Genomic DNA, 19,219 nt, shown 5'->3' on the forward strand with positions numbered 1-19,219 from the left:
GCACGCCCTTATTCTCATAACAGCTCTCATCTCCCCAGGCGTGGACAGGCAAGGTCACTGACCCAGCAGAAAAATAGTAATAACGTAAAAAAGGTTTGCTGCCAGCTGTTAGCTGAAGCCGGTTCCTGCAGAGCTGTGAGCCGCAGGGCCAGCCCCAGGACGGTGGTGGGGGCTGTGATCTGCTTCCAGCGGCTGCCAGCAGCTGGCAGGACTGAGCCTTTAAGGCAAGCCTGAACGAGGAGAGACATTTTAACATCTCATTTGGGGACACTAGCAGAGATGAGAACAACTCAAAGCACGTGTCTGCTTCAGTTTCAGAGCGAATGGCCCCGCTGCGGCCTCTGCCCGCTGCCAGCAGCCCGGCTGGCACAGCACAGCCACCATCCCCCGCAGGAATCGAGCTGGTGCTTCCAGGGCTCAAGGGAACCTGTAGGGACGGCAGCGCTGCCTCCTGTGAGGCTTCCCCTCCATCCTCTGGCGCAGGTGTGACCAGCCGCGCCTGGGCCGTGCTCCGGGACGGGACAGACGGGTCTGTGCCCTAAGGTGACGAGCTTCCTGGCGGCCCTGGAGCGCGGCCGCCCCGAAAGGGTTACAAGGAGGGCTCCACCCTTCCTGTACGTCCGTGTCCTCCTGGGTGACCTTCCCGGCAGCCCTTGCTGGCTCTGCCCCAACCAAACAAAGACGACAGGAAGTTTTCAAACAGCAGCTTCCCTGAAAGTTGGCTGCATTATAGCTGGGCTGTGCTGGCACCTGGCTGGTCCCGGCCACCGGAGAACGCGGCAGCGAGTTGGTGCCGTCGCCTGAGAGGACCCCGGCAGCCGTCGGGAGTCCCTGTACGTGGGTGCTCCACCCATTTGCTTCTGTGCATTGAGCTGGTTTGGGTGCTGGGAGTGGCGTGGGGAAGGATGAGAGGAAGTCCCGGCAGTGGTGCGAGCACAGGGAGGGTGCAGCAGGACAGGGCTCCGGGGCCCGCGGCTGTGCCGAGGCTGGTGCGGTGCTGAGGTTCGGTGTCGGAGCTGGGAGTGGCATGCCCGATCTGAAGTGCTGTCCTCCAGCCTCTTCTTGAACTCAGAAGCCTGCCCAGCAATTTTCCAGCGAAGTGCAGATTCCTTTAGATACTGCCCATGTGTTGGTGGACGAGCAAGAGATGAAATAACAGAGCTGTGTGAGTGCTGCTTTTGGCTCTTACTAAAGTGCTTTTCTTTCCCTTCCCTCCTGCACTCCCAGGCTTCTGCTGAGGACAGGCTATTTACAGCCACCTCCGCAGGTGAACTGCTCTGCTCCGCTGCCAGTGGGGTTGGGGCTAATTGTCTCTAAACGCTGCCTGAGGCTGAGGGCGCTTGTCCCGTGTGTTGCACCGACTTGAAACTGGCGTTTCATTTGTCCTTTCTATTAATTGGCTTTGGGTTGTGGTGGCGACTAGAGAGCTCTCCTTGAGGCCCTGGAAATCCAGGTGATCAGTGGGTCATTCTGCTCACAGCAACACTGGCATTCCTTTATCATGGTGAGGTGTGCGCACCCTGTACCAGGCATTGCTTAGCATTTGTGGGGATTGCACTGCAGCACTGGCTCAGCCCACAGCCTCTGGATGCCGGTGTTTTTCCTCTGCTGGGAGATCTTTGATCTGCCTCCCTGTTCAGTCTGTCACTCCCGCACTTCTATGAGACTGGGGGTAGTTGTGTGTGTGTCTCCAGAGGGCACAGTCTGTGTAGCTTCCTTAGAGGAATTGCAAGGTGGAGCATTTGTCTTCTGAGGGTTTGGAAACTTTTCATCCAAATGTGTAGAAACAGCTTTAGTTGTCATTGCAGGGAGTTGACAGAGTTTCCAATGGCTGCATTGTTGAGTAGCTACATAGATTTGGAACAGCAGAAATAGGAGATTTTGGTATTTTTCTCTAATCTGCAGAAGGGTGTGAATTTAGCAATTTAAATACTTATAGGTCTATTAAGCCATCTGCAATAGTTTCTGAACTCTCTTGAGGTCTAAGGCTATTCTTGCAGTGCACACTGGTAGCTAGGCCATGAACAGGTTTAGGACTTCATGACTGTCTGCCCCTGGATGTGTCAGTGCATACATTTGTATATTTCAGGGCTTTTAGCTTAAAAACTGTGCCTTGATGCTCATTTTCCTGCAACACTCTTCCATCCCGATGCTATAGGAATATACCTGCTCAATGCTAAACTTAGTCAAACATCCTGGTTTCACCACAAGGAATATATTACACTTTGCAGTGATTTATTTGTTTCCTCTTCAGGCATGTGAAAGACTAGAAATTCAAGGTGTGCTTGTGGCATACCCAGTGCAGCTCTCTCTGCTGGAAGGGCTGTGTCTGTGGAGAGCAGTGACTCAAAGTACATAATGCTTTACAGAGAGGCACAGGTAGAGGCAGGACAGTGAGATACTTGGCATTTATTATTCTGGTCTGAATACTAAAGTTCACCTTGATGAATTTGTTCAGTGTGAGGGCAAAGATAGATTTTGGAGCCAGAATGTGAAATCTAGCCTGCTCTTCTCCCAAAGGCCTCCAGGTGCTCTGTGAAAAAATCTTGTTCTTTTAAGCTGTGGTTCCACAGTTCTTAATATCATGTTTGGATGCTCCAAATCATTTCTTAAAGCATAGCTGACCTTTACCAGACACAGCATCACAACCATGCTGAGTTTGTCAGACCAGGTAAAAATGTTGAGGGTCACCTCTGGGCTCTGGGCTGTGGGAGAGTTGATCCAGTGCAAAGCCTTTTGTTCAAGGCTATCAAAGTGTGATTTTATACAGTGTCTCTGCTCTGCGGTGTGTGGCCTGGGACCCTTTCACCAATAAGGGAGGACTTTTCCAGTATGGCTGATACTGATCCTTTTCTCCTTTCAAAGGTGAGGTAACATTACTAACAACACTAACACAGTGTTGTTATGCTGTGCTCCTAAACATCCCAACACACTCCTCTTTTATCTTCCCACCATATCTCTGTACCCTATTCCCCAATAGCTCCAGGCTGTAGTAGCATTGTCTGAGGCAAGAGCAAACTGTGTGTACCATTGTACTCACAATTTTTTTTTTGCAACCTCCAAAACTGTTAAAGAAACCTTGTGGAGATCCAACTTTCTTCAATGTTCACATTTGCAAATCTTAAGGTAGAACCATAAATTTTTGTGTTTTCCATGTAGGGATCTGATTTTTAAAGCATGGCCAGGCAGGGGTAGCTCCTCAACTGCTCTGAAAGCACAGCCTAAATGAACGAAGCAGTTGTCAGAGCAGGTGATAGAGCAAACCAAGCTGTGGGCTCTAAGCAGCTCACTTCAAATCCTGGGCCAGACCCAACCCTTTCTCTCTGCCATTCTGATGTCAGAAGTACAACTTGATTAAAATCTTCTTCTGAGGTTATTCCTTCAGAGGGGAGCCAGCGTGACTCAGGTAGCAGCAGCACTGTCTAAATTCATCTGATCCGTCACCTTTTGATAAAACCTGTAACAGAGCTGCTCCTTCACCAATTTTACAAAGAAAGGGTAAGGTACACTACACTCAGTGCTGTTAGATAATGTTATTGTTCATTAAGGCTTGGCAAATCCCACAGAACTGTGGCACTGAGTAAAATTGCAGCCTAGGAGAAATTTTTCCCTGGCACAGATCTTTATTTGCAACAGTTCATCAAAAAAATGTTGCCAATGCTTTGGCAACATTTCAGCATTGGACATCTAATACTGTTCATCTTTTTCCGGGCCAAGTTCCACTGAACCACCTTGGCCAGCTCATTGCCATTCTTGGGGCTGTCCTGTCCAGGGCCAGGAATTGGACTCAATGATCCTTGTGGATTGCTTCCAACTCAGGGTATCCTGAGATTCTGTGAGCCCTTTCTGATTACCTATCTCCATAGAGACTTCCCAGTCTGTGTCTATTGCAGTGAAACTATTCTCTGCATGAATAGCGAAGAACTATCCATGTCCCTTCTGAGCTGTGCCAGGCAGGCTCTGGAACAGGACCTGGAGGGCAGGAAGCCCAGTGGAGGATTGTCCTGCCCATGGACACGACTGTGTTCAGAGCACAGTTCTCTATGCTCTGAGGGATTCTGTTCTCTGCAGGAATTTGGGCATCCCTAGCAGACTCACTCCTTCCACAATTCTTTGCTCTACTTGATACACTTCTTGCTGTCTGAATCCGTATCTGAATCCCATGTAAACCAGCACTGTCTTCCCTGTGCTTCTGGGAGATGTTTTTTAATAATTTTGTCCCCTCCAAGCTGATGCAGAGTGAAAAAGGACTTTTCTTGCCAGGTTTTGCAGCAGCTATTCAGAACACTACAGGAAAGCAACAAAACTAAACAAGATGGATGAGTATCCCTCCCCAGCTGCTTGCAGCTGCTCTAGCTTCCCAGGCTATGCTGGAGGTTTGATAAGGAGGTCTGGAAATCAGACACAAAGGAAAGTGTGGGCAAGAGAATCTTGTCAAGCTGTTCCTAATCACAAGGCCAAGGTCTGACAGATTTGGCTTGTGCCTCCTTACAAGGTCCATGAGGCTCAATCCCCTTTTGGCAACACTGAATACATTGTTAATGAGGCAAACTGTTTCCCATGCCTTGGTAAACTGGCCTTGCACTGTACAAAGAGCATTGAAAGGAAGGAGACATAGCCACATCCAACTTTGTTCTTCATGATCTGACATGGACCTCTAGGGCAGGAGTATTTTGCACTCTGTGCAGCACAGCAAGCCCTTAACCTCAACATGCTTTGAGATGTTAACAAAATAAAGTGTCTGTTTTCAATTGTTGAGACCAGACAATAAGCTGTATCTTCTTGCTCTGCATCTTCATGCTCCCTTTGGGTCACAGCTTTTGCTTCTCTCCTTTTTCCCCTTCAATCACATCTGTTCTCAGCATCAGCAGTTTGTCTCTCTGGTGAAACCTGTTCCCCCTCTGTACCTGCTGCCCCATGACTTTGCTGCTCCTGAAATAGTGGATGGGAGCTTGTTGCTCTGATTAAGACCATCTGTACATAAATGCCTCCATGTCTCCAAGGCTATTCCATCTCTGGGCCAGGCTGGCCACAGGTGTGCTGTGTTCCAGCTGAAACAGCCATTGAGAAAGCACAGCGACCTGTGCCATGTCTGTTGAAGGATTAACTCTTCCTTGCTTCACCCCAGCATGAATTCTAAAAGCAGCTTTGCTTGTACCTCCCAAGGATAAAAACTGCCTGTGTCCAAGAGCAGCTGTGAGACAAAAGGGAGAAGTTAATCTTCCTAGACATGAGCCAGCTCCACGGTCACACAACTAATGTTTCACTCTTGGGGAATTTGGCAGAGTTACGGAATAGAGCATTATCAGCAGTAATACTGGGGTAAAGGATGTTTCTCAGCTATAACTACACAAAGACTTCTGGCATTGCAAGCATTCAGCAGCAGCTGAAGAAAGGGTGGCTAATCTGAAATTTGGACACACACCTAAATTGGCAGGCTGGAGTAAAATTCCTATTGCAGGTGTGGTGGTGTAACAAGGCAGATGTGTATGTCCAGCTGACTGTGTAAGGTCTCAGAAGCCAACCCACTGAAGGGAAAAACTTGTAGCCTGTGGTGCTGCATGACAGCTCTCTCTGATTGGAACTAAATAAACTGAGTGATCCAGTCACCACATCCTCCCCCTGGATCCTCATCCCACTGCAAACACAAGGGGTGTTGGGGGGAAGACACTTCCATACCACGAGAAGCCATTGCAGCTTGCAGGGGAATAATCTGTGGCTGCAGAACTGGGTTTGCCAAAGGACTTGCAGCTGTGGCTGGAACACAGCTGTGTGACACAGTGTGACAGCCGGAGAGGTGGAGGCAAGCAGGATTTCAGAACAGGGGACTTTTATTGCCACACATACAAAGACAGCACCTGGTCTTTGTATGGAAATGCCAGCCAAGCCAACTTTGTGGTGTTGCTCTATTTTAGAAATAGCAAAGGTTGAGTCAGTTGAGATGAGATTGTTTCAGGATATTCTGGAGGAGATGAACCCTCTCTGTGTTCCTGATATCCAAGAAAGGGAAAGCATTAGAGGCAGAGGGTGAGCTCACACAATTGCTGTGAATTTTCTTACACAGATGTGCTCCCTTTTCCTATCCTCCTGCAAAACCACCACTGAATTAACTTTTTCCGAGTGGTGTAAGAAACCATTAGAGGAACCATGTTGCTCTCAGCCTGGTCCTGGAAAGCGAAGGGAACCTCATCAGTCACAGTTCTAGGAAAATCCTTGAATCTTTCCCTCTCATTGAATTGATTTTTGTTTTTCCTTGTGCAAAAAATATTGGAGAATAACAAACACCTTGAAGGCCAGGTGAGTGTAAAGATCTCACTCTTTTGTGAATGTGTAAGTTGATAAGGTGTATGCACAGCACAGGCTGCAGCTCCCTGGGGAAAATACCCTCTGGAGAGGGAGAACGAGGAGAAGGTGATGGACTCAGTGTGGAAATGGGGAGCACATTTAGTACAGGAAAACTGTGAGTTTGCAGCAAGACCTGCATAAATAAAGTTATAAGTAGAGATGGGGCCAGGCCAGGCTGTTGCAAGGGCTGACTGTGGGACTTCTGAGTTGGCCTTCCAGTAGTTGAAGGGAGCTTACAAGGAACATGAAGAGATACTTTTTACAAGAGCATCTAGAGAAAGGACAAAGGGGAATGGCAGAGAGTAGGTTTAGATTAGATATTAGGAAGTAAGTCTTCCCTGTGAGGCTGGTGAGGCCCTGGCACAGGTTGTCCAGAGAAGCTGTGACTGCCCCTGGAAGTGTTCAAAGCCAGGTTGGATGGGGCTTGGATGAACCTGGGATAGTGAAGGTGTCCCTGCCCATGGCAGGGTAGTGGAACAAGATAAGCTTTAAGGTCCCTTCCCACCCAAAGCATTCTGGATTCCTCAAATCAGGAGAGATAATGTGCTGGAGTGAGTCCAGAGAATGGCAGTGAAGCTCGGGAAGGGTCTAGAGGGTAAATCTTATGAGGAATGCCTGAGGGAGCTGGGGTTGTTTAGCCTGGAGGAAAGGAGGCTCAGGGGTAACCTTATCACTCTCTACAACTACCTGAAAGGCTTATTCTCCCAGTGAACTAGTGACAGGACAAGGGCATAGTTTCAGGCTGAGCTAGGGGAGGAGTCTGGTTGGACGTCAGGAAAAATTTCTTCACAGGAAGGGTTGTCAGGCATTGGAATGGGCTGCCCAGAGACATGATGGAGTCACCATCCCTGGACGTGTTTAAGAAAAGACTGGATGTGGCACTTAGTGCCATGGTCTAATTGACAAGGTGTTAATCAGTCAAAGGTTGCACTCAGAGGTCTTTTCCAACCTAGCTAATTTCTGTGATCTTGGAGAAAGTTGCTGGAATACTGTATTTTATGGAATAGACCCATATTGCTTTCACTGCTAACCCTTTCCCCCTACCTGACAGGGGTGGTATAGCTGTTGAGCACTTTGTCCGCCCTCAAGGTGTAAGTGAGCAGGGTTGAAGCTGGTTTTTGACCTGCACTTAATGTCTGCACTTGCCTCCTGCATCTCCTGCTCACCTACTGGATTCTGACCCCCAGCCTGCTTCACAGTGCCTTCTCTGAAATGGCTTTTCAGGTCTTGGTTTACCTTTGATCAACAAACAGATATTTTTTAAAAGCCCTGCTGCAAGAGGCAAGTGCTGTTCTTGAAGGATAAGGAGCTTGAGTGAAGCCTTGAACATTGATGGTATCTCCCTGGAGCTGCTGTCCATAGCCATGCCCTACTGCCCTGAAACCATCCTGGCCAAACTCCTCATCCTGCTACTCCTCCAACAAATGGAGGGTTCTGAGGGAGCACTGTGAATTGGGAATGCTGAGCTTATGTGGGGTTAGTGGGGCAGGGATGGTCTGTGCCTCCCGTGAACTTTTCCCAAGCCCAGGAAAGCAGGGCAGGGTGGTAGGATCTCAGTCGAGGGCTGGGGAAGGGCTGAAGGGGATGAGCATGTGATGAAGGAGGGATTTGGGACATGGGGATGATATACAGAGAGCAACACCTTCAGTGGAGAGGAAGCTGGAGGAGATGCAGTGTGGAGTTGGTGCTCCTCCAAGGTGGTCTCCTCATCTTCCCTGTGCAGGCTGCTGGGTGAAGGCTGCAGCTGTGGCTGTTGGCTTTCCTGGCATTTATGTAAATGATACGTTTCTGTCACCAGCTGCTCAGATACTCCAGTGTTCTCTGGCTGTGTCTGGAGACACTGGAGACAGAGTATATTGCCAGGGCTTAAGCTCCTCATACCTGCAGCTTTAAGGTGGTGGTCTCCTTGTGTGTCTTCCTTTGATGTGGGGAAGGTTGATTTCTGACCTTTTGCTCTTGCTCTGCAATTGTACTGTCTGCATCCAAGGATGTCTGTTTTCCAATATCCACTGCCGCAGCTCTTATCTACAAGGTCCCTAATGCACACAAGCATGGAGTGGCCTCTAGACATAAACAGAGCTGGATCAAAGTAGAGCCTACATCTCTGGAGCTAATGTGTCTTTCTTTTGCCATGAAACAAGTAAGATGCGGAGGGGCAAAACTCCTCTATCAAAATATGTCACTCTATTTCTCCTTGAGGCTGATGTCCAATAGTCTCTGTGCCTTCTTGGCCAACATAACACATTATTGTCTTTTTTAAGATCTATCTGTACCTTGGGAAGTGTGGTTTGGAAAAGGTTCTTATATCACATCTGCTTGGTAGCAGCCACTTGAGGTAGTCTTTAATTGGAAGTGTTCTGCTGCCTTCTGGGAATTCTTGGAAGATGCTGATTTTAGTGAACTGAAACCTAAAAGTATGTCCTTTAGGGAGCAGCTGCAGTGCTGAGGGTCCAAGAAATGCCTGCAGATTAAGGAATTTGGTAGAAAGTGGAAAATACTCTCCACCATAGTTGCGTAGACACATACATGTGCATGTACAGACATATATAGGTATATCCCCCTGTGGTATAGGCATGTACCTGGTGTGAGAGGGGAAGCACAGGAAGTGCATTATATTTATAGTTGTGCCTTCTTTATGAGTGTATCAGTGGTTGCATTTGCTTCTCCCAAAGGTACAGGACGGTGTTGTCTCCAGACCCAAGGACAGGCTCTGCAGCACCAGCAGTTCGCACATGGAGTTTCTACAGTTCTGCTTGCTGTGACCTTCTGGGCCACCAGGGAAACACAATGGGGTCCTGCCAGCCTTGTGCGATGAACCATCCCTTGCCAGGACTCTCCTCAGGCTTCCTGAGACATTGAGTTGCTGCTTGAGATCCTGACTGCTTCTGATTCCTCACTGCGCTGCTGGCAGGGTGGGATTGATATCCAGTTTAGGACACTGGGCAGAGCCAAGCCCATCACCATCCTCTGTGCCCTTGGCAGACTGGGGGACCAAGCTGGACCCTTCACTCTAGAGGGGCTCCACGTGAGCAAGGGACAGGCTTGGGGCTGTCCATATTCACTCTGGTGGGAAGAGCCACCTCCTTCACCCTTTCCACCTGGAAACCGTGTCACTGCTGGGGATGGCACCACATGGATGCAGAGCAAGGGCCAGCAGCCTGGCAGCAAGGCACTAGCTGAGCCTGAGCACCATCACGGGGCATAGAGCTGCCTGGGGGGGTGCCAGCATCCCCATCACAGACGCACTCCAGGGATGTAGGTGCCAGGCACAGGAGGAGTCCTGGCAGCAATGGGCCGGCTGGATGACCATGCCAAGAGGAGGATTGTGGAGCTGCGCAGGGCTGGGCTGAGCTTCCGCAAGATCAAGAAGGTGCTGGAGCTGGATGACATCCGGGTGACACCGCAGGCTGTGTACCTCTTCCTCAAGAGGAAGAGTGTGGAGCCGGGGTCAACGGCAGCTGGCTGGGATGGGGACCAGCCCTGGCCCCCGCTGCAGGGGCATGAGGCTGAGCCCCCCAGGCTGCTGGGTACCCAGCACCCTGCACTGCTCACTGGGGATCCTGTGGGCAGCCGGGCACCCTGCTGTGCTGGCAGCCAGGACACCAAGGAAGGCATCCAGATTGTCAGTGTGGCCTCACTCTGCAAGGACGGTGGGCAGCTTGGGGACACTTTGGCTATGGGGCTGGCCCCTGGGAATGGTAAGGCCTGGCCCCACTGGGGTTTACCATGGCCACTTCCTGGCACTGCTGGGCTCATGAAAAGGCCCCATTCCCCACTGGAAACCCCCCAAGGGCCTCCTTTTGAGGTGTTTCTCTCTCTGTTGTTGCAGGTGATGATAGCTCCACAGGCACAGCCCTGGCTCCAGGGACTGCTCTGGGGGGCTTTGCCCCCCTGCCTCAACCACTGCCCAGCCGAGGGCAGCTGGTCACACCCTCCAGCCAGAACTCAGCCCTGATGGTGAAAAAGAAGACAGTGGACAGGACTATCCTCCTGCAGAAAAAGGTAGGATGGCAGGATGGGAGAGTCCACGTGCTCCAGCCAGGAGCTGCTTCCATCTGGCTAGCCCTGCACAGAACCCTGCTGCATCTACACCATGTCGTGAGGCAGGCTTCTGGGGGTGAAAGGCTCCCAGAGTGCCCCCAACCTCTGCTAGCTGCACTCCCCAGCAATGCTAACCCTGGCACTTGGAGAATATATCTGGGAAGCCCCTCTGGGTGGGGGTGAGGCCATGCGCCCACCCACCTCCATCCAGCACTCACTGCTGGCCATGGAGATGCCAGTCACGCCAGGTTTGGCCTCCAACCGGCAGCTCACAAACCTCTTTTTAAGGCTTGGTGTCAGTACCATCTCAGGAGGTTCTTCCAGCCACCGAAGGCTATAAAGCAAAATCCAGGGTATGTTGTTTCTGTCCCTGCAGAGACCAAACACAAGCCTGGCATCAGCATGGGCAGCCCCACTGCCATTCAGCGGCACTCACCCAGGACGGATCAGCATGTGCTAACAACATGGTGCACCAGGGGCTCCCATGGAGCAGCAGCTTAGGGGCTGGGTGGGGCTGAAGCGCAGCTCATGGTGAGGTCTAGAGGTCTGCAGCAAGGTGATGCCTTTCTCTGAGAGCTCTTCTCTGAGCCTTGTAGCTAAGTGCAGAATAAATCTCTTGTTAAATGCCATTGAATGGGCAGCTGATAATATTTCACATTCTCTCCTGCCTCTCACTATTCCAGGTCAAAGATGCCAGCACTCAGACTGCCTTGCCAAACTCCGTGGGTCCAGAAAATCACAGCCTTGCTTGGGGTAGACCAGTGCCCCCCACTGCTCCCAGCTGCCCTGCCATCGCCGAGAAGCTGGATGCTGTACAGATGGAGGTGCAGAAGCTGAGCCAGGCCCTGCATGCGGTGCTGGAGCGGCAGTGCTGCCTGGAACGCCAGCAGGAGCACCAGCAGCGGCTGCAGCAGGAGGTGCTGATGACACTGCAGCAGCTCAGCTCCACCGTGAGCCACGGCGCTGTGCCAGCCACCCAGCCCTGTGGCCCCTTCAGCAGCAGGGCTGAGCCCTTGCCCACCATGGCAAACTTCAGCCAGTTCAAGATGGAGCTGATCTGAGCTCCTGCAAGGCCTGTGTGCGCCAGCAGTGCCGTGCTAATGAAACCGGGAGGAAGAACCATCTCTCAGAGGCTGCTCAAGGGATTACAAGCAGCACCCAGCAGATAAGGTCCCTGGTGCCTCATGGTCCCAGCCCTGCGGACTGGAAGGGGCTGCCTGGCACAAGAGGCTGGACAGTGGAAGGCTGAGGCCTTGCTCCTCCTGTTGCTGATCCTGGCTGGCACTGGAGCTGGCTGGGGCCCATGGACCTCAGCAGAAGGTGCAAGGAGAAGATGCAGCTAACGTGGACCCAACAGGGAGGTGGGACTCCAAGGATACAGGAGGCTTCCTTCTCATGAGGGTCAATGCCATGACGATCAATCTTGCCCTCCCCTCCACAGAACCTTGTTCAGTAAAAATCTGTCTGCACCACAGTTCAGAACCAGTGTGTGATGAGTATCTACGTATTCCCTACCCCACACCTGGCCAGTGAGCAGGCTGGATCTGTCTCGGTCACTATCACCATGCATGGAACTGCACAGGGTGCAGAAACTCATGAGGTGAGACCAGCGTTCCACACATGATGTTGTTGGAGCTTGGTATCAGCTGCTGCACCATTAGGGATAGATCAGACTTGTAGGAAACAATCTTTTACTGAGCAGATTCCACCCTCCTCACCCCACAAACCCAGCAGATGTGGAGTCTGGTAGTGCTGCTGCCCACTGTCTGGCAAGATACGGGCAGGACCATATCAGTAAGAGTTGCACCTGGGCAGGAGCTGATTAACTGGGTGTTCAGCTCTCCTCTAACCAATTTTCCTGGGCAGGAAAATTGGTTGTGATCCCAGTTGCAAGGACTCTCCCTAGAGCAGGCTGCTGGAGGTGCAGAGCTGCTCTAGCAGAGCAGATCATGATGCTGAGAACCCTCTTGCCTGGACCAGAAGGGCACAGGGGAGGCTGATGGGCCCTCACTGAGCAGTGGAGTCCAGAAGGACCAGAGACTGGCCTTGTCTGCCAGGAGGAAAGATCTGATGGGGGTGGCCTTGGCTCAGCACCCAGTAGTGAGTCCTGAGAGGAGGCAGAGCACGTGTCCTTCCTCCACATCAGCCAAGCAGGCTTCTGTCTGTGCAGGCACCGTGCTTGGCACAACCTGTGCCTTTGAGAATTCCCCAGCCTGTTTCTGAGGTCTCTTTGAGTCCAAGGTCAAAATTAAGAAGGGTAAAAACCAATTGAGGTGTTTGTACACAGACACATATGGAGCTGTACACGCATGCACAGATGTAGATGCATGTGTCAGGTCTGTGCAGCAGCCCCAGTGCTTGAGGAGCTGGACACCTGCTCTGCTCCCCCAAGACACATTGTGCCCAGGAGAACTAGAAGTCTGCTGCCATCTGCCTGCAGTCATTCATTTCGATGTTGGTATAATTTTGGGGATATCTGAAAAGCAACAGATGAAGAAAAACCACATGCTCTGCTCTTTTGCACAAGGCAGCTAATCTGCACCTCAGGTTTGAAAAGAAGAGCCTGGATGACCAGCACTCAGCAGTCACAGTTTCCTAATGTCTCTGTTAACATTTCAGAGAAAAAGAGGAGCAGAACAGCTGATATTCCTTGGCACATGTTCTTAAAACCATGCTGGTTTCTGAAAGAGCTTCTCTAAATCTGACTTGGGCTATTTCTTAAATTATTTAAAATATATATATATCTCTACCAATATATATACTGGGTTTTCTATTCCCCGAACGTATTCTAAGAACTTTCCTAATTTCTAACTCTTGCACATCAGCCCTTTATCCAGTGCTAAAAAAAACCCAGCCAAAATTATTAAAAATAAATCACCCGGGCTGGTTAAATAACCATCCACTGTAACATTTATTTCAGACAGACATACAGCCTGAGTGTTCAGCTGCTATTTGCCTCCTGACCACATTAGGGAACACTAAGTTACTATTTAATGTGGTGTCATGTTATAATGTGGAAGGTGTTTCCCACCAAGGTAATCCTAAGGTGTTTGTCAATTCCATCCTTCTCCAAGGAAGAGCTCTTCCCTGTGGCCACAGCATCACCTGTTGTGTGCCACATGACTTCAGCTTTCTGCTCTCCCACCACAATATGTTGTCAGTGCCACTGATGGCCTTTACTCTGCACCTGCTGATATTCCCAGCATCATCCAGGATTTACTGGTGTTATCTCAACCTCCCACAAAACCTGCAGTCTGCTCTGTCAGAAGCAAAGGGGCTTTGTGAAAAGGAAAGGACTTCGCTGCAAGAATGAGGAGCAGCATATTGAACGGTCTGAAGGCAGTGTAGGTGTTCAGCTGAGTGAAGGAGCAGGTCTCTGTGCAGCTGTTAGAGAGGAGGCCCTGGGGAAGGAGAGGGTGGGGGATGCACAGCAGATACAACGGTGGTTTCTCACCTTTTGATGAAATAAAAAGCCAGGCCAACAAACAATAACAGCAGCAGGAGAGATCCCATAACAAACAGGGAAATTTCCCAGCCCTGGAAGGAAGCTGAGGGAACAAAGCCAGAGAAGAGGCATTACAGCCATGAGCTTTTCCAGCATGGGGGGCCCTAGGAGGTCACACAGAGTCACAGAATGGGTTGGATTGGGCCAGGTTGGGTTGGGTTGGGTTGGGTTGAGTTGAAAGGAACCTTTAAAGGCCATCTAGTCCAATCCCCTGCCACGGACAGGAACATCTTCCACTATCCTAGGTTGCTCCAAGCCCCACCCAACCTGGCCTGGAACACTTTCAGGGATGGGGCAGCCACAGCTTCTCTGGGCAACAACAGGTTGGGCTGTCTCAGCCTCCCACTCTTTTTCCTATGCTACAGCCGTTGTGACATCCCAGCTCTGGACAGTTCCAGCCTGGGTGCCAGTAGCTGCTCCCAGCAATTGGGCCTTGGGGCTTCCTGGCTGTGTGACCAACAGGTCCAAAAAACAAGAGCCTCCCTGCTTAAGCCCAGTGGCTTGCCCACGTGTGCCCTCTCCTGTGGAGATGTCACCTGACCCTGGTCCCAGCCCCGCTCACTGTGCTGGAAGCAGAGTCCCTCCTACTTACCACCACTGTATGACATGAATGGCACATTTTGGGGGGTGACACACTCGGGACTGGTTTTCAGAACTCTCCCATCCATGAAGAAGAGATGGTGCTGGCCAGGAATGCCTGGAGACCAGGTTTTGATGGACTACTCCTGCTCTGACTGCTGAGCCCACACCTGCTGAGCCCAGACCTTCACCAGTGAGCCCACACATGTCATGTTAAGCTCTGCCAAGAAACAACAGCACATTTTGGGTGGTCAGAAATCCTCTGGTGTCAGGGATCATACTGCTCCCCTTGGCTGTGTGCGCTCCTGCTTCCATGCTCTTCACTTTTCTCTCCCCACTGCTTTGAAATCATGCTGCCATGCTGCATCACAGGTAACTTGAGCACATGCTCAACCTTTCTTTTGGTGACAAAAGGGACTTGAGGTCATCATCCCACCCAATAGAATACTTTTTACTACACTTTGTACCTCTACCCACTGGTCAGAATTGACTGAAATTGTTCAACTGGTCAAAAAGGCATTTGGGTTAGGGAGACAGAGCATGGCAGCAAAGTCTTCTCTTCCTTACAAAACCAGCCAAAACCCAGAAAACATTTTTCCTATCCTCCAAAAGCTGTAGTCCCTAAGGCTTCCAGAAGAGACTGTTTGGTCTAGGTACTTTGAATAAATGTAAGAGTTGGGAACCAGAGTCCTCTGGACTGCAAAGGACTGTTTACTTTGTGGGTTTAGGTTTGTCTGGCAGACACCACAAGGATCAGCAGAGACTGCCATTCCTCATGGGGCCCTCCAGCTTGGCCTCACGAGGAACCCAGGTCAGGTTGTCTCCTGCTCCCCTCATTGACATCCCAGTGCCCACCACTGTTCCTCAATGTCCCCTCACTCCAGTGCCAGCCTGCAGGGTGGGCTGGAGCAGGGACTGTCCCGATAAGGCAGCTGTGGATGAGCAATTACAAGGGAAGAGGGCACTTGAACTGGGCACAAAGAGCTGGGTACCAACCTTGCAGGTAGAGGTCAGAGACACTGCAGGAGCGCTCCTCCTCCAAGGAGTTCACCAACACCCTCTCCAAACTTTTCAGCATCCTCCTGTGGTGCAGGGTTCACATGGAACAGTCTAGGGGAAGAGAATATATGGTTTTTCTGGGTGCAGTTCAGGACTGCTGGTAAGCTCCTGGCTATGTGTCCCTTCCAAAACACTTGGCTTCATCCCACCCTCCTCTGCCTTCCACTCTCCTCTGCCCCCTCCTGCCGGGTGAGTCTTTACTTCTGGCCTTCTACCCCTGTACACCAGCTTGGCTCCTTTGGCAGCTTCCCAGGGAAGTGGAAAAGGGGCATGTCCCACATCTCACCACAAAGGCCAGTAGAGAGCAGTCTCTCATGCGGGAAGAGGAGGGAGAGACCCACTCTTGCCCCTCTCAGGAGGATGGAAGAGGAATTTCCATTTTGCCAGATCTTGGCACGCTGATCCAAGTGTGGTCTTTGCAGAGGCTGGAGACCCCCCTGTACATTTACATCCCCTTGAACATTCCTGACTCTGGCTCAGCACTGAGACACAGGAATTGGTTTCCACAGATGGGCTGAGATTGGAGGGTGTGCTGGCAGTTTCCCTGACTGTGCCCCCCACCACCATGAGACACCTGGAGCAGGGGGTTCCTGCCATTGCTGCAAATCTAACCCTGCAGAAAGAAATCCTGATCAGTGTCGCACTACGACACGAAATAACTCACGCATGCACACTAAGATCAAAAGAGTAAAAGGAAGTAACTTTTATTTCTGACTTTGCAATATATAGAATTCTAAAAGTGATAGTGGATTGGAAGATGAGATTGCTACTTCTCTAACTACACTGGTCAAACAGTCTATCAATTCTCTCTTCCTACAAAGAAGAATGTAAAACAATTACTATTTACATGACAGTGCATGAGAAACTTTAGTAGACATACTAAAGGTAGACATCAGAAGGTATAGAAAACTTTTAAAGGAACTTTAAAACTTTTAAAAGAAAAAAGAATAGGGTGACAGATCAGGGCTCAGCCCAGCCTGAGTAGAGACAACTCAAATGAAATACGTGGCCACCTTCATATCACAGAATCATCATAGAATGGTTTGGGTTGAAAGGGACTTTAAAGCTCATCTTGTCGCACCCACTGCCATGGGCAGGGATACATTCCACTATCCCAGGTTCCTCCAAGCCCCTCCAACCTGGTCTTGGACACTTCCAGAGATGGGACAGCCACAGCTTCTCTAGGCAGCCTGTTCCAAGTCCATACAAGCCCACGCTGGAGCTGTAGGTGCAGGTGCTCTCTTGGGCTGGCAGCCCCATATCCACACATTGGTGTGTGTACCAGTTCTCTCCCAGTGCATCCCCTTTCACAGCAGCAGGCTGCCCAAAAGCCCCTCTCCCATGCCATGGAAAGCTGAGGTCAGCCCCTGTCCCAGCCCTCCCACCCCAGCCTGGTGGGATGCCCTGCTCCACTCACTGGGTGTGGGGAAGCAGAGGTGGAGATCTGTGGCGAAGGCATGCTGGGGACAGCTGTTCCACAGTCCAGGAGAAGGCTCTGAGAGGGCAAACTGCAGTCCTGTGCTGGCATTGCCACAGCAGCTCAGGGACACAGGCCTGTCCCCAGAAGAGTCAAAACTCACCAACATGTTACACACCTTTCTTCCCACCTCTAAATCCCAGTCTGGGCCCCAGTTCCTGGTGCTGGATGATGGAGAGTTGGCAGGAGCTTGAGCTGGAGCTGAAGCCAGCTTTCACAGAGCCATCATGGAGATGGGTCCAGCCTACCCCTCCAGAATATGTGAGCTTGGCCAGAGCAAACTTAATTGGTCTGACTGGCTTCTGCGGGAGTAAGATTGCTGCCTCATTACAGCCAGACTCCCACACCTAAGAGTTTGTCCTCCAGGATAGAGTTTTCCAAGCTATACAATACCTGCCCTGGCATTTCATTAACCTATTGTTCCCTCTTCACACCAGGAACTTTACTAGAGAAGTAACCTCACCTGTCAACCTTGCAGGGCACAATGTAAGATGGCCCAAGGAAACCCAAGTGTCCTCCAGCTGTGCCAGGCTCACACATGTAAACTAAGGCATCCACCAAGTTCTCTGGCACTGCCTTCCCATCAGCAGGAATCCCATTGGTGCTGTACACAGCTATTGTGCTGGGGCCTTCACTCGTAACAGAAATGTTCTTGGAGGTCAGGTTTGTCCCATCTGGAAATGCCAGGGAAATAGATGAGATTAATATCTAGATAGTGTTAGGCTGAACTTTGAGCCTGATAGGATAAGCTGGCAACAAGGAGGACTCCAAAAAGAGAAATGAGAAACACAGTAATGGTTGTGACTGAGGCCAAGTAAAGCTGCAAGGAAGCTGCTTGCTGTAAACGTGTTTCCAAAAAGATCAAGGTTCCTCTGAGATGCAGTTGTCTTCATGCAGCCCAGACAGAAATTAAGGTGAACATGAGTAAGAATGTGAATGTGTTAAGGTGAACAAGATAAAGGAATGTGCTGACAAAGCACCAGCTGAGGATAAGGAGGAGGTCCTGGCAGGCTGCTTTTGGCTCTGCAGAGGCAAGCAGAGAACTGTCTCAGTTTCCCTGAGTCACCAAAGACCCACTTTCTCCTGGGACAGGCCCAGGGCTCACCAACTTATCTCTACCAGAACTGTCCTCATGGACAGGGCAGCTCATCCCATCAACACAGCACTGGGCGGTCTGCCTGTGCCAAGAGGCACCCTGAGACCAAGCCTGTGTCCAGTTCTGGGATCACCAGCACAGGAAGGACATAGACCTGCTAGAGCAAGTCCCGCAGAGGCCATGAAGATGACTTTGTGACTTAGAATGGAATGGTTTGAGTTGGAAGGGACCTTAAAGACCATATTGTTCCAATCCTCCTGCCATGGGCAGGATCCGTAGATCATATGGATCAGAAGGTCAAGTAGACAACAAATGCCCTGTAGAGATGTCAGTCCTGCTGCCACCTCTGTGGCTGCCAATGCCCAAGGTCAGAGCAGCTGGTGGTCTGTGTGCTGAGGGAGCTGGGGATGAAATGCTCTGCAGAATGTGGAGGAAGAGCACTATGCTCTGCCCAATCCTAGACATCTCTGTCATCAGCACCAAGACCAAATTAGATGGATCCAAGCCAGGAGGACACAATGTGAGAGGGAACACTGGGCTGAAGATCAAGGTGGGCATTATCCATGGGACGTCCCTAGACTGCTCTGCTCCTGCCCAGCTCACCTCTGAAGTAGGCATAAGAGACTCCAACACTGCTGGATGCATTGAGGGCCTGGACCAGAGTCAGCAGAATCTCCTCCTGCTTCAGGAGCCACTCCTGGCAATCTAGGAAACAAAGAGCCCAGTGTTACCCAGCCAGTGCCACCTTGGTCATGGGATACAGCTCATCTGGGATGGGTGCAGGTCCACTCCTGCTTATCATCCAGAGGACCCCAAAAGCTTCTCTTCACCCAGTCAGATGGAGGTGGGAGGGAAGACTGGGGAAGCTCAGCTTGGCATGAGCTGCCATGTAATTTTTGCAGGCAACTGTCAGGTGTCCTGGTTTTGTTTCCTTTCGGGTTAGTTCACACAACCCATCAGGACTCTGGGTGGTCACCCTGGCTTTGTGCACATGCTCTGGCCCTCAGGAGGTCCTACAGAAGCAACCAATGCCCACCTGCAACATGGAGGCAGAAGGAGAGAGTCTGGCTGAAATGTTTGTTGGGGCAGTCATTGAACATTCCAGGGATAGGCCTGC

The 19,219-nt window shown here is 50.8% G+C and overlaps 1 protein-coding gene across 3 annotated transcripts; it reads left to right on the plus strand.

The window, feature by feature from the left end:
* Positions 1 to 96: 96 nt before the first annotated feature.
* Positions 97 to 13,143, plus strand: LOC128815604 (uncharacterized). Of its 3 annotated transcripts, none has more exons than XM_053992432.1 (4): positions 97 to 833; positions 9,018 to 10,043; positions 10,175 to 10,347; positions 11,070 to 13,143. In XM_053992432.1, exons 2-4 carry the CDS (start codon positions 9,635 to 9,637, stop codon positions 11,445 to 11,447), a joined length of 960 nt encoding a protein of 319 aa, XP_053848407.1. In that variant the 5' UTR covers positions 97 to 833; positions 9,018 to 9,634; the 3' UTR covers positions 11,448 to 13,143. The 3 variants fall into 3 exon arrangements, with proteins under 3 accessions (XP_053848407.1, XP_053848409.1, XP_053848408.1); XM_053992434.1 differs by having other exon boundaries at positions 9,018 to 9,995; XM_053992433.1 differs by lacking the exon at positions 97 to 833 and adding an exon at positions 988 to 1,165.
* The last annotated feature ends 6,076 nt before the right edge of the window (positions 13,144 to 19,219 follow it).

Source organism: Vidua macroura, chromosome 16, assembly GCF_024509145.1.
Source record: "Vidua macroura isolate BioBank_ID:100142 chromosome 16, ASM2450914v1, whole genome shotgun sequence".
Taxonomy (NCBI): domain Eukaryota; kingdom Metazoa; phylum Chordata; class Aves; order Passeriformes; family Viduidae; genus Vidua; species Vidua macroura.

Bases quoted from the DNA above. Each gene is read 5' to 3' on its own strand.
- LOC128815604 (XM_053992432.1), top strand. From the start codon at position 9,635: ATGGGCCGGCTGGATGACCATGCCAAGAGGAGGATTGTGGAGCTGCGC. The intron at 10,044-10,174 runs GTAAGGCCTGGC...CTGTTGTTGCAG, and splicing joins GGGGCTGGCCCCTGGGAATG to GTGATGATAGCTCCACAGGC. The intron at 10,348-11,069 runs GTAGGATGGCAG...TCACTATTCCAG, and splicing joins CTATCCTCCTGCAGAAAAAG to GTCAAAGATGCCAGCACTCA.